This window comes from Sceloporus occidentalis, unplaced genomic scaffold (assembly GCF_023333645.1).
Source record: "Sceloporus occidentalis isolate IW3139 unplaced genomic scaffold, rSceOcc1.0.p SCAF_1, whole genome shotgun sequence".
NCBI classification, from domain to species: Eukaryota; Metazoa; Chordata; class Lepidosauria; order Squamata; family Phrynosomatidae; genus Sceloporus; species Sceloporus occidentalis.
Genome location: NW_028316981.1, coordinates 173,590,044 through 173,604,314, shown reverse-complemented (window position 1 = coordinate 173,604,314; position 14,271 = coordinate 173,590,044). Strand labels below are relative to the sequence as shown.

The 14,271-nt window shown below is 42.6% G+C and overlaps 1 protein-coding gene across 10 annotated transcripts in view; it reads left to right on the top strand.

Moving 5' to 3' along the window:
• Window positions 1–13,934, top strand: part of LOC149322754 (gametocyte-specific factor 1-like) — a 39,459-nt gene extending 25,525 nt beyond the window's left edge. For all 10 annotated transcript variants that reach the window (XM_089482681.1, XM_089482670.1, XM_089482653.1 and 7 more), the window contains one exon: window positions 11,003–13,934. In XM_089482681.1, coding sequence (XP_089338807.1) covers window positions 11,003–11,016 — 14 coding nt within the window. In that variant the 3' untranslated portion in view covers window positions 11,017–13,934. The remainder of the gene's footprint in view (window positions 1–11,002) is intronic.
• The last annotated feature ends 337 nt before the right edge of the window (window positions 13,935–14,271 follow it).

Here is a 14,271-nt window from a genome sequence, read left to right as displayed (position 1 = left end):
AACGTTAAGTAAATGGGAACGATACAAATAAAGCAAATTGAAAAGCGGGATAACACTCGCTGTATTTTGAATCGCTTTAAAATGAACCACTGTATTTAAATTCGTTTTAAATCACAAGTGAGAACACCCCCTTACATGCTATCCTACATATTCACCTTGAAGTTTGATGCACTTCGACATCGTTTTTCAAATTTCTTTAACCCTTCCCATTTCTTTACCCCTTTTGTCTGGTCACTGAAATACTGGTCTGCTGCTGCTATCACCTCTGAATCATTGGAAAATTTCCTTCCTTTCAAACCGTTTTTAAGGTTTGGAAACAGAAAATAGTCAGATGGAGCAAAATCAAGTGAGCAAGATAGGTGGTCTATGCGCTCAGCCCCAAAATTCTTCAGAAAATTGATCGTCTTGCCAGCCTTATGAACAGGTGCATTTTCTGCAAAAGGAGAACACCTTTCCACACCTTCCCTTCCTGTTTTTCCTTTCAGTTCCTCCTTTAATCAGCACAGCAAGTTAGAGTAGTATTCTATATTAATTGCTTGGCCCTTTGGCGATAGTGGGTCATCAAAATAGCTTCCTTATGTACAAAAACTATGGCCATGACTTTCCTGCTGACCTTTAAGACTTGAATTTCTTCAGCCATGGAAAATTTGAGTGCTGCCACTTCAAGGACTGGTGGTTTGTCTCTGGATCATAGTGACGTAATCATGTTTCATCAACAGTGATGAGTCCTTCCAAAGCATTATCACTAGATCACTCAAAATGCTGCAAAATTATTATTATTATTATTATTACAAAATCAACTTGGAGAGGTCTACTCGTTTTTGTTTCCGGTCAGCATTTGGACATTTTGGCAATCACCTGGCTGGCAACTTCTGCATGGCCAACTGCTCAGAAATTATAAACCCCTTGTGTTTGGGGGATATCACTAGTGTCTTGGCAATTGTTTTAGCTGAGATTTTCCAATCTGCCAAAATCAGGTCATGAACATGTTCAACAATTTTAGGAGCTGACACAGTTAAAGACCTCCCAGACCTTGCTACATCTTTGGTTTCAAAATCCCCACATTGAAAGTTGGCACACTACTTAACAGTTGAATATGACAGGTGCAGTTGGCACTCAGTGTTTGCACTATACACTCATGGATTTCCTTTGGAGTTTTCTTTGTTGGGAACAGGAGCTTCATGATGTCCTGGAGTTCAGCACTTGAAAATTCCACACTTTTTGTTGACATTGTTCTATCAATGATCTGAAAAAATGCAAAAATTAGACCTGTGATCTTGCAAATTGGCAATTTAAGGCCCCGTACAGACAAGCTAAAATAAAGCTGCTTCGGGTCACTTTGGAGGCATGCTGTTTCAATGATGCATGTATACTAAGAGTCCAGAAGCTGTGCCAAAGTCATAGTCCAGTCCTAAGGATTAGAGCACAGCTTTGTCACAGCTTCTGGACGCTTAGTATGCATGCATCGTTGAAACAGCATACCTCCAAAGTGACCCGGAGCAGCTTTATTTTGGCCTGTCTGTATGGGGCCAAAAATACAAAAGAACTACAGTGACAAAACTACACTCAGATTTGAAGAAGTGTGTCAGGCTAAGAAGTGTTCAGCACCCCTTCATAAACTTTGTTTGTCCTCAGCTCTCATTCTCTGAAAATATGAGTCTCTGTCTTTATTCTTGGCATCGAACGGCAGAGGATCATCTCCTAGCGACTTGGCAGCTGGACTTGGGGAGCTGTCTCTCCCCATGGCTATTGCAACCTTCTCTCCAGCTGTTATCACCTTTCACTACCATTTAGCCTGGCTACTACAATCCTTCACCCTTTCAAATCATTTGGCCTGCTGAAGATTCCTCCTTAAATCTCTAGTCTGACTTTCTGACCATTTTCATATCCAGTACAAATTCAGAACATAAACTTCATGAACTGTCCTTGAAGTTCAGATTTCCCACCCTCTGCATTATTTTTATTTTTTCCACCTGTTTCCTATGTTGTTCTCCCAGTAAATGCTATATAAATAGTGATGTGGGTTCTCTGTTGCTTTTCTCTTACAAGGCAAGAGAGGGCACTGTTTTCCTCTTCCTTCCCAGAAGCAGCTGTTTAAAGTATAAGCTGGGAGTGATTTGGAAGAAGCCCATCTGGGACCATAAATAGTGTCTGGCATTTCAGAAGAGCCAAAATAGTTGGTGGGATTTTCATTATTAATGTCTGTTAAATTCAGTGAGAACTTAGTGGTGAACAGCTGCATTAGTCTGGGTTTGCAAAGTATCCCCTTCCTCAGATCTCATGTGCATCTAACAGTCAGGAATGTGTTTGCATGAAGTTATTCTTGTCTCTTCTTAATGGAGGTCCAAAGAAATAGCTGGGCTCAGTTTTTTTTCCTCCTCTTGTTCTTCTTGGGAGGTGACAAAATCCCCATTCCTCTCATAAGGTTATTAACAGGTCCTACAAAGAAAGAAACGATCTTCCTGCTCTTATGTTTCTGGTCTTCTTTTTCTTCTTGTCATAGGATGTATGTGGATGTAATGTTTTAAAGCAAGGAGGCTGCCTGAACAGCTGCAGTTGCTAAAGTTGGATAATAAGATGTTGTGGCTTCTTACAGTCACTGTTCAACTTTCCTTATGCTGAACTGTTGCTTCACATTGGGGGAGTTCAAAGACATAGCCATGTTAGCTGGTAGCATGAGCTTTTGTGATTTGGGTCTCCTTCCTCAGATGTGTCTCAAGTCCACAGCTACCAGCTTCTTTCTTTCTTTCTTTCTTTCTTTCTTTCTTTCTTTCTGTTAGACTAAAGGTGCTACAAAATCCCTTTGCATACTGTTGTTTCATGTGTATATGACTAGAACACGGATGGACACCACATGTGCCTCAACAGGCAGTTTTTGTGGCCCTAGGCCTTCTTAGGGATCAAAAAATGTTTTGTCTTCAAAGGCCCTCAAGGGGGTGAGAGGGGCATATTTACCACATTTTCAGACTCTACCCCCTCCCTGGGGTGAATTTAGGCCCTGGAAAGTACTTTTTTAAAAAACCACAACTAAACAGGAAGTGATTCTGGGTTGCCTCCTGTAAAAAAGGGAGCTCTCTTGGGCCTAAAAAGGCCGGGGGGGAGGGGGCTAAAAACTTGATGAAAATGCCCTTCACAGCCCAGGGGTGTGGGGGGGAGAGTTTGGAGGCAAAAAATAATGTCGATCTTTATTTTTTGCACTGGGGGTGTTTGGGGAAGGTGTGTGCCCCTTCAAGGTTTCCTAGGGAGCTGATATGCCCCCTTAGCTCCCCACATGTGACTCTTAAGGATCCTTAACCTATGGCTTCCTGCCCTGTTTGTGAGTGTTCTCATGGTCAATAAATTTGGGTTGTTTGCAGGTGTGAGGTGTGGTCCGTGGGTTGCAAACAGCCCCCAAGGCTTTGTTTTGCAGGCTTGGTTTTCCCTTCTGCAAAAAAAAAGAAAGAAAGAAAAGCTGTTTTTCTGTTCCTGAAGGCTTCCAAATATGGTAGTGTTTTCCACAAAACAAAGCCCCCCATCAATATGGTAGAAATGGTAAATGGACATTTCCCTTTTGTCTTTTTGGAATTCTGTGGCCCATTGAAGGTCCAGTGCATTGAAAATTAGTCCTCAGACCTTCCTAAATTGCCTCCTCCTTCCTTACCACCTTAAATTATCCTATGGTAGTCCATGTGTGGGGAGCTGGCATGGTGTAGTGGTTTGAGTGTTGGACTACAATCTGAAGACCAGGATTCGATTTTCCCTCAAAACTCACTGGGTGACTGCCATGAAACCCACTAGGTAACCTTGGGCAAGTCACACTCTCTCAGCCTCAGGGGAAGGCAATGGAAAACCTCCTCTGATTAAATCTTGTCAAGAAAACCCTGTGATAGGGTTACCATAAGTCGGGAATGACTTGGTGGCACAAAACAACAACAAAAGTTTATGTATAAATGAATAGTTTAATGCCTGTTTGACAGCGTTGGGATTTTAGTTTGGACTGCAGGGTTGAAATAGAGCAATGCTCTTGTTATATGCTAAGAGTGATCCCTGTTGAGGAATCCCTGATGGGCTGGAGGAGCAAATAGTGGTTCTCCTTGGGTTGTGAGGTTTGGTTCTGAAAGTGAACTATGGCCTGAAATGCATGGGCCAAAAGAAGGGGCTTCCGGCTGCTTTGGTGGTGTGAGATGACATCCTCCCAAAGCAGCTGGAAGCTGCTCCGATGCTAAGGTCCTGTTCTTTGGACTGAATCTGAAAGGAAATGGAATAATCCGGCTCCTGGCAGCGGCTAGTTTTGGACCGTGGCAGCAGCCCACTTTGGAAGTGGGCCATACAGTTGCCACGGTCTCAGCGTGATCATGGGCAGAGCAGTCTCCGTCTGCTCCTGGCAGGCCATTTGCTTCACACCTTAGTCTTCTGTGCATGAGCCGCTTTAGACTTATTCACCTTGTCTGTCAAAAAGAAGAAAGAGAGAGAGAAAGGAAAGGAAGGAAGGAAGGAAGGAAGGAAGGAAGGAAGGAAGAAAGAAAGAAAGAAAGAGAAATGGAAAAAAGCTAGAGCTGTGACAGACCATAGGGTCATGCTGAAGATCAAGGTTATGCTCCCCCACCTCCATCCCAAGCTTCAACAAGGGTTTGTAATCTAGAATCTGTTGCCAGTATTTAATTCTTATATGGATGGTAGGCCAGCTGCATGCACTTTCTTTTATATCTTATACACAGCCATTACATAGTGTGCTAATGCATTCTTGATCTGTTGCTGGCAAAATACTCTTATTTACAGTTTGCTGCTAATGTGAATCTCTGCCAGCAGTTAATGCATGCAGTAGACCAGAGATAAGCCTCTGACTGCCACCCTCTGGTTTGCCAACCCAGAAGCTCCTGTCGATTTCTTTGAGGCAAGGAGAAGGCCTATATTTTAAAAAAAAAATTTTTTTGGCAGAGAATTATCTTTGCTTGCTGGGAATATGTCTGATCTGTCTGGAGCATTTAACTCTCAACACTGTATAAATGGTCCCTAAGGCAGTTGTATTTCTTTGTGTGTGTATGTATGTACACACACATATTTGGAAATGCAGTTCCCAGAAGCCCCTGATCACTGGGCAGGAAGGTAGCTATTCCTGACACTCGGAAAGCTACGTTGAGAATAAGTATTGGACTTAAGAACTAAACATCAGGATTCCTCAAATATGGTTTCTACACATGGAGGTCTGATACCAAAGAGGGAAAGGCTTTGTTCTAGGTAGAACCATTGTCATATTTTCCTTCAAAGTTTTGACCCCTGAATTTGATAAGTTTAAACTGCAGGGATCTTTCGAGTTGCTCACAGCACCTCCTTCCTTGGAGGTCTTTAAACAGAGGCTGGATGGCCATCTGTCGAGGATGCTTTGATTTGGATTTCCTGCATGGCAGAGGGTTGGACTGGATGGCCCTAGTGGTCTCTTCCAACTCTAAGATTCTATGTTTAGGGATGGCAAATTGGCTTGAATGGCAGTGCGTCCCTGCGGGCATGTGCCACTTTATGTTCCTCTGTTTGACCCTCATGTATAATCGAGGGACGCGATTCAAAGTCCGCAAAAACGGAGGGACAACTGTACTGTTGTTGTAAATTACTTTGCTTCTTGTGTTCACATTTTGTTTAAATGATTGCCGGAAAATCATTTGGGGTATGTTTGTCTGTTTCTCTTCTACATAACCAAACTCATTACTTAATCTTGAAGACAGGGATGTTCTGAATCAGGTGGCTGCAACTCATGCCATGTCATGGAAGGGACACTACAAGCTAAAAGCAGGAGATTTTGTCTATATAAGAATTTTGCACTGCCTCAGCTCATTACATTTCAAGATAGTATGGAGACAGTGTCACATGCAGCCTCTGTAATGCTGCCATGTTTTTTCTTTAAGTTGTTAGCACTGTTATGACAGCAAAACATGCAGATTTTTTTTCTTGCTTCAAGACAGTGGCTGATTGTGAACTTATTATGTACAGGAATACGTTTCTGTGTTTCTCCCCTTGGAGGATCTTGAGTCCGTTGAAGAAATGGGAAGATATTCTAGAGTTTCTTTCAGCACTTCTTTCAAGATTTAAAGTTAACCAATTCTCTATCCTATCATCATGGGAGAAGATGGCAAAGGCCATGAACAAACAACTGGGGCATAGAAATCTGCACCATTTCCTATAAGAAAAGTATGTTCTCCAGCTTCTGTGGAAGTGAGGTACAAAGCCGAAATAACTGCTTATAGGAATATGGCCTGGATTAGCACATGCAGTACAAGTCAGTTCATAAAGTAATTGATCATTGGTTAAATGAAGTGTGAAAAGCTAAGAAGCACTTTGAAAAAAGTAATAGATTTTGCATGTTTTCAAATAAAGGGAATGTTAAAGGGGAGAAAACTGAGTTTGGCATAAATGGAGGAAGCACAGAGGTTATATTTCAAGAGATGAAAATGGACTCTGCTGTAGGAAGGCTTTAAAGAAGATACCACTGATTTGAACCTGGAAAATACATGAAATCAGAGAGTAGGGTAGGCCTTATTTGTTCTCAAGATCCTTCAAAACTCACTTCCTTTAAACACTTCCAAGTTTGGCTTAGCTGGTCTTGCTGACGTGTGTGTGCAGTCTAGCTGTGTGGAGCCAGACTGATTGAAATGGAGTGAAAGGCAGTAATATAGTCTACATAAGGTAATCAAAAAGGAGTTAACAATGTGAGCAGATGGGTTGAGTCACAGTATCATTGAAAGTAATGATACTGTATTATTGGAAGTAATTAGAGTACCTCTGCACTTTAAAATGTCCTTTTAAGTGCAGCGTTTCAGAACAGCAACCCAAACATCTTTTTTTTTGTGCCTTCCTGAGTCCAGCTAATTGTGCCATCTAGATAATGTTGCCTATGGGATTTGAATGTGTCATATTTGATCTGTATTTTTTAGCAAAGTACAAGATGTATTGGTACTTTTGTTTAATGTGTTTGGAATTACAAAATGGTAGTGAACTCAATACTCTATATAAAACTTCAGTCTACTCCGCTGGTATCATCTTTAGTACTTCTAAATTTTCCAGGGGTGAAGTGGGGAATGAGTGCTCAGAAGAAGGTCATTCTTATCTGAAGATTCAGAAATTTTGTCATACAATGTTCAGGTGATGGAAAATCTCCAGAGCCTTGACTCTGAATCTGCAACCCTAAATCCCCCTGACCTACTTTGAATTGTGGCTTCCTATAGACTACTGTAATATATATGCTAATCCAGTCCATATTCCTATAAAGCAGTTTCAAACTGCATTATTTCTGCAGTGTGTTTTGGACTATGGAAAACTTTTATCTCCTGAGGGACATGAAGGACAGTTCCTCCATGTTTTTGGCTCTCTATTGGCCATTTTAGGACCAGGGGAGCTCTTTTCCCCCACAGCCAAAGATGACCTGAAAGACTGCTGTGATTTAAATGGTCCAGGAGGGTCAAAGTGTGACAAATTGCTCAAATTCTCGCTAGGGGCATTTAAGGAAAAACCTATTTTGGGGGGGGGAGCTCCCTAAAAGGGCATTCTCCCCCCCTTCCTGTAGTAACCATCTTGGTTTGATAGCCTTACTAGGAGCTTTAGGATGGATCCCTCCCACTATAAATACCTGAAGTATGGAAGCAGTACTTGCTTTGCTCTAAGCCCAACTTACCTCTGTCTGGTACCCTTTAGAAGATGCTGCAGGCTAAAGTTCTCATAAGCCCAGCAAACATAGCCAGTAGGAAGGGGTCATGGCTTGCCTGATTGAGACATTGCATGTCAGTGGCATTTTTATGGAACATTTCAGTGTTCAGTGCACATTGTGTTATGTCAGTAATCCTGACACCAATCCTGTCAAAGAGATGGTATTGTCCTCGGATTGTAGCTTGCAAGAGAAAGTCAGTGGCCGAGAAGACAGTTTGTCTCATGCCACCAAAGAGTCGCTGAGAGGTTTCTGATTTATAGTCTTAGTCCAGACATAAAAAGAACCTTGTTACCTACAGTAAGAAACTGTTCAGGAGGAAATCTTTTCAAAGACCTTTTTTATAATAATAATAATATAATAAATTTATTTGTATCCCGCCCCTCTGGCTATGAGTAACATGAATAAGCAGGTATGTTACTACAAATCTTGGTGAGAAACGTAATTCATTTGCGGGATTGTTGTTTGACATAATGATACCTGAGTGATAGGTAATGGCTAAAAATTAATCTTAAGTGGCAGATGTACAGAATTAATTGCCTTCTGCTAAACAGGACTTTCTGTGAAACACCTCATGTAACTTTCTTAAATTACACATGCAAATCACGTGTTTATTTCCTACGTGGAAGTGTTTCAGTCTAACTAAGCACACAGTCTGTGATGCATTACACCAGCCTTGAGTTGCAGGAGTAGTCATTGACTCCTGAGCTTGAATTCCTTCAATCAGTCTCTTGAAAGCAGAAGAAAATGGATGAAAACTTAATAGTGATGGTGATTGTGGCATAGGCAGGAATTCCCTAGCTGGGCTACATACAGGGTTAGACAAGGGACGTTGGATACTCGGGCTAACACTGTTACTTAAAAGAACTGGTTTCTGAATTCTTTCAAAGTTGTGTCTCTGATTATAATACGGTGAGTTCTAGCACACTGGCGTGTGGAGTAACTACCCCCGCATATTTCCAGCTTTGCCTGTGGTCTATCAAAGTAGGTTATAACCTATAAACCCCTATGTGGCTCAGATCCAGGTTATTTGGCAGACCACATCTCCCTGTATGAGCCAGATTGGGCTCTGAGATCATCCCGAGTGGCTCCTTTCTCAGTCCCATCATCATCACAAGCATGGTTGGTGGGGACACAAGAGAGAGGCCTTCTCAGTGGCTGCTCCCTAGACTCTGGAACTCCCTTTCCAGAGAGGCCAGAATGGCCCTCTCCTTGTCCTTCTATTGGGAGGGTAAGACTTTTTTTTAAATTCAAAACAGAATTTTAAAAGAAAGAATGTCTTGGGCATGTTGTTCTCTTTTAAGTGCTTTCATCTTTTAAAATTGTATTCTGTTTTTTAAAACAAGTGATCAGTTTAATATTGTACTACTGTAATTTAATTCTGTTTTAATGGTCACTTTCATATGTTTTAATTGTACTGTGCTTTAAATTGTAAGCCACTTGTAGTCCGAATTTTGGGAGAAAAGCAGGATGATGATGATGATGATGATAGGCCAGGGGTAGGCAACCTTTTTGAGCCGGGGGCCGGGTTGCTGTCCCTCAGACAACTGGGGGTCCGAAGCCGGGGGGGGGGGCTTCCACCCTCTGGGGGCAGGGCTTTCTCTGCTCCCTTTCCCGACCTCCAGCTGTCTGAGAGACAGCTAGAAGGGGGGGGGATTGGGAGGGGGGTGACAGGCGCGCACCTGCTCCTCCTGCCCTTCCTTGGCTCCCAGCTGCCTCTCAGAGACAGCTGGGGACTAGTAAGGGCCCGTGAGGGGCAGGAGCAACAGGCGCACGGCCCCTGCTCCTGTCCTCGGGGCTTTGCCAGGCCTGAGGTGTCCTCCGAAGGACACCTCAGGGCTGCCAAAGCCCCGCGGGGAGGAGGAGGTGTGTGCCTGCCCTCTCCTCCTCGGCCCCTTCCTTCGGCCGAACTGGCTCCAAGGGGCCCTTTCGGCCGAAGGAGACGGCCAAAACCACTATCATTGTTAAAGCGGACCTTTTAGCATTAAAAGCACCGAAAATACACAGAAATGCATTTTGGAAAGTCACACTGTCTCACCTTCAGAAAGAGTGCATGTCTCAGAAACTGACTGATATCATCATCATCATCACCACCACTATCATTGTTAAAGCAGAATACAGGAAAAAATGCACTTTAAAAACAGCACACTTAACCAAAATAAATACTGTAAACGGGCACCCACCTCCTCCTCTTCCTCCTCCTCCTCATCTTCATCTTCCGCGCCAAAAAAGGGCAAAGGAAATGGCCCTTTCCTTTGCCCTCTGGCTGCAGCCCGGCCCAACAGAGGAGGAGCTCCTCCTCCTGAGCCTGGCTGGCCAATAGGGGCAGACTGGGGCTGGAACAGCCCCGCCCCCTGCCAGCCCTCACAGGCTCTGGCCTGGAGAAGGGTCGGGCTGTTCAGCTCCAGCCTCAGGAGGAGGAAGTCCTCCTCATTAGCCCTGCGCATGGCCCTGCAAGGACGTGCGCAGGACCAGCGGAAGTGCCCGTGGCCCAATGCGGAGGAGGAGGAGGAGGTAGGTGGGCCAAGGAGGAAGAGGGCGGACTGCGCAGCTGCGCAGCGCCCAAAGGAAAGGAGGTGGGGGAGGAGGAGGTGGGCCGCCTGGCCCGCAGCCAAGGCAAAATCCGGGCCCCAACCAGGGAATTGGCGCTGCAGCAGCGGCAGGACCATGCTGGGGCCGGTCCTGCCGCCTCGCTGGGCCGGATGTGGCCCGCGGGCCGGGGGTTGCCAACCCCTGTGATAGGCTGCCTCCTCTTAAGACTTGTCCAAAGGGCTGCTGTTTTGTATATCCAGTTAAGATTGCAGTCCTTCCCTAGTCAGTATATTCAATGGTCAGGAATAATGGGACTTGCAGTCCAACAACATTTGGCACGTGTGATTCCCACCCTGACCTAGAGTTAATTGGAAGGCTGGTTTGACAGAACTCCTGTTGTTCAAAAGGACTTCAAAACCCTTATGCAATTTCCTATTTTCCTGCATGACTAAAAAGTACACTGTCCTGAGATCCTGTGTTATAAGGTTGGATATTGATATTTTAATATTATTAAAAATAAATACAGTAGCTTCACTATGTTGGCCTTTAAAGCATAACAAAGACAAGATAAACACTGAATTTGTTCGTGGTTCTGGTTTTTAATCTATCAGAAAAGCATTTTTGCCCATTTTGTTTCTGAGAGCAAGCTAACTTTTTAAAGGTTGGTGGTAATGTCTTGAGATAATGGCCTCTACATTAGTAGACTTATGAAACTCTTTGGCCTGACACATTTTGCACATGGATTATCATGACTTCTATTTTGAGGACTAAAATTGCTTGCTTTCAATTTAATTACAGATGCTGGAAATTGAAGACCACGACAGAAACCATCCTTTCCAGTGGCTCATTATCTAATCTAACAAAAATACTGAGATGCCAGCAGAGAGTCTTGGACTAAATTTGTGTTCTTTTGGGGGTTTGTAAAACTAAACAAGCCCTGAAAATCCAAGTTCTTAATCCTAAATGTAGCAGTTAACAGTATGGTTACCTATACTATTTTAGTTAGTAGGCATTATATATCAGGAACTCCTCCTTTAAAAGTTTGGTTGAAGTAGACAGTGTTTTTACAAAAGCCATAGATAAAAAAAAAAGAAATTACAGTTTGATGGGGTACATCTAACTTCTTGGTAAAAGGTTTTAGGATACATCCTTACAGTGGTGACTAAATGATGGGATCAGTTCTCAGCACACAAACAAAACTAGTGCTACAGTTCCAAGGTTGTGATTTAAAATAGTTGTAGTAATTTGCAATTTTTATTTTACTATTTTTGGTTTGCCTATTTACCAGAACAGAATGAGCCTTATATTTCAAAGGGTTCCCTAAAAAGAAGAAAAAACGAGTGAAGTAGACATGTCCTTAAAAGACAAGCAGGATAAATTCCTAGTTGATGGATATCATTAACTGCCTATATGGAGGTTCAGGATACAACCTTTGATGTGATGGAGTGGTCAGTTTTCTGCACACAACCAAAATACTTTACAATTCGAAAGGTTTTGTGTGTGTGTGTGTTTATGTTTAAAAGCAGTGTTATTCTGGGTTTGTTTAAAGGATCGAATCACCATGTTGTTAGGCACTTCTGTTCCAGCATCCCCTTATGCCACTTGAGGTACCAAATTCTGTCTTATATCTTTAAACAACATAAGAAATGGTACATTTAGAGGCCATCCATACTGTAGAAATAATCTAGGTTGACATCACTAGTTTAACTGCCTGGCTCAATGCTATGGAATTATGGAAATTGTAGTTTGTTTTGGCACCAGAGCTCTCTGATAGAGAAGGCTAAATGCACAAAACTACAGTTCCCAGAATACAATAACAGTTAAAGTGCTGTCAAATTGAATTATTTTTGAAGTGCGGATGCAGCCTATATCAGGTTTTGTTTCCTCTGCAGTCAGATCCTTTCTTTTCCTGCTCGTTCCCTCTCTAACTCTCTTTATTCACCTGAATCACCCTGCCATAAGTTGCTCATATCCCTTTGTGGTATAGATTGAGAAATAACATTTAATGATAAACTGTTCTCTGGACAAGAAGTTTGAAGACAGCACCTGCAGTATTGTGGACCTGTGGCTATTATTGATGGTTTAATATAAAGGCACACTGGATCTTGATACTTTATTTCCAGAAGTGAAAAAGATGCTGACACCCACCCTAAAATTTCAGTCATGTACATTGAGAGGTGGACAGGGAGGGCTACTTTTATATAAGCAGATCCTATTTGATAGAAAACATTGAAGGGAATATATAACTGGCAGGAGCAGCTTTTGTGTCCCTTTCCTTTAGTACTGTACTGGTTCTCATCTCCTGGAAATCTTCTAATGCCCGGAGAAGGGCCTGTGCAGTTGGAACCAACATATGTGTTCAAGACTTCTTAAATATTCTTGTCATCTAAGAGCTGCTCATACAACTGGAAGAGCAGAGAGAAGGACACCAAAGGTAAGATGAAAGAATTTGAGATGTACCAACCTATCAATTATTATTTTTTTCAGTCAGTGTCCTGATTCTTTGAGGCAGAACAGATTGCCGAAATCTGAAAAAGCCAGATTGAGGCCATGACAGTCACACGTCACAGCCTTTTTGCCGGCCCAAAAAGAAGCAACAAAGAACCACTCCTTTCTGTGCTGGCAAAAAGCTGGCTTTTCTGCACCACCATGGCTTTAAGGTGCTCAAGCGGTCTGTGGCTTCTAAATGCTGTGTCACCTGAGTGCCTTGAAGCTGGCTGCTGTGCAGGCATGAAGCCAGCTTCTGGGCTTCATGGGGGCATGAGTCATGCATATGCTATGCCCCCAAGCTGACTGGAAGCAGTCTTTTCATGCTGGTCTCTACTGTCCCCTAAGTAGGTCTGGCACTTTTTTAGACACATCAAGGAGTGAGCAGATGCAGCCAGGGCAAGTTACAACATTGTTGGTAGTTTAATGATTATCTCTGAACACACATGTAGAGAGCTGACATGGGTGAAAGATATGGTGATTTCCCATTATCAGTTTACTGAATGAAAAAGCAACTCTAAAGGAAGTCACTTCCCTGGCTAAAATGTTGTGTGAATCTGCTCTTACTTCATTTTTGGTTTGTTCTGCTGCCTGCCTTTTCATGCTGGTACTGAAATTCTAGTAGAGCCATAATTGACCTGGTGCTCTCCAGATATGTTGGACTACAATTGCCATAAGCACTAGCTAGCATGGCCAGTGGGTCAGGAATTGTGAGAATTGTCTAGAAGGTTGCATAAGGGCAACTGCATGCTTAACCCTGACATAGCAGGGTTATTGGTCATGCATGATAATAAAGCTAGTGCCATAAATATGAACTGGGCTTGGGGATCATTTTGAATATATTTCATTGATAAATGCTCAGCCTCTGTTTCTTTTTCTAACTGCATTCAATAAAATGGCAAACACAGTTTGGTTACTGATCATCTCTCTGACTTCACAGGCCTGTGGGTCAATTGCATCAGTAGAAGAGACATTATTCTTTGTTGAATAAAGATGAAAGGTTTATTTGAAGAATGTCTTTAATTGAATTGCCTGCTTGCTAAGATTAAGCTCCTCAAATACATCCCACAGAGGGCTTTCTTGTTTAATAAGCTTTGGTAGATTTTTTTTTATTTTTTTGGCATTTTAGTTATAGATGCTGAGAAAGCTGTTCTTATGAACACTTATGTTTGTTCTCCCTTCTGTTTGTAAAAATTTGAAAGAATTGAAAAGAACTGTTCATTAAAACCATTCTTAGTAATAATTTTGAGTTGACTCATTTATTACTGAATTTCAGAAAGAGCTGTTAAAGTGAACACTCAAGGAATATAAGCTGATGGGCCTCCGTGGCTAAAGGTTTGGGCAACTCTCTTCCTTTCTGTGATTCTGGGTCTAGGGTTGGCATTTAGCCTCAGGGAAGAGGTCTCTTTGTTTTCCCTTGTTAATCGTGAATTTTTTTTTGCGGGGGGGGGGGCTGGTTTCTGGATGAGAACAAGTGACATGACAAGGGAACATGAAGTAGGAGAACAGCCTATTCCCTTCTGTTAACCTTGCAGATTGGGCCTTGAGAAAAGGGCCTGGACAGTGGGCAGTAATAACAG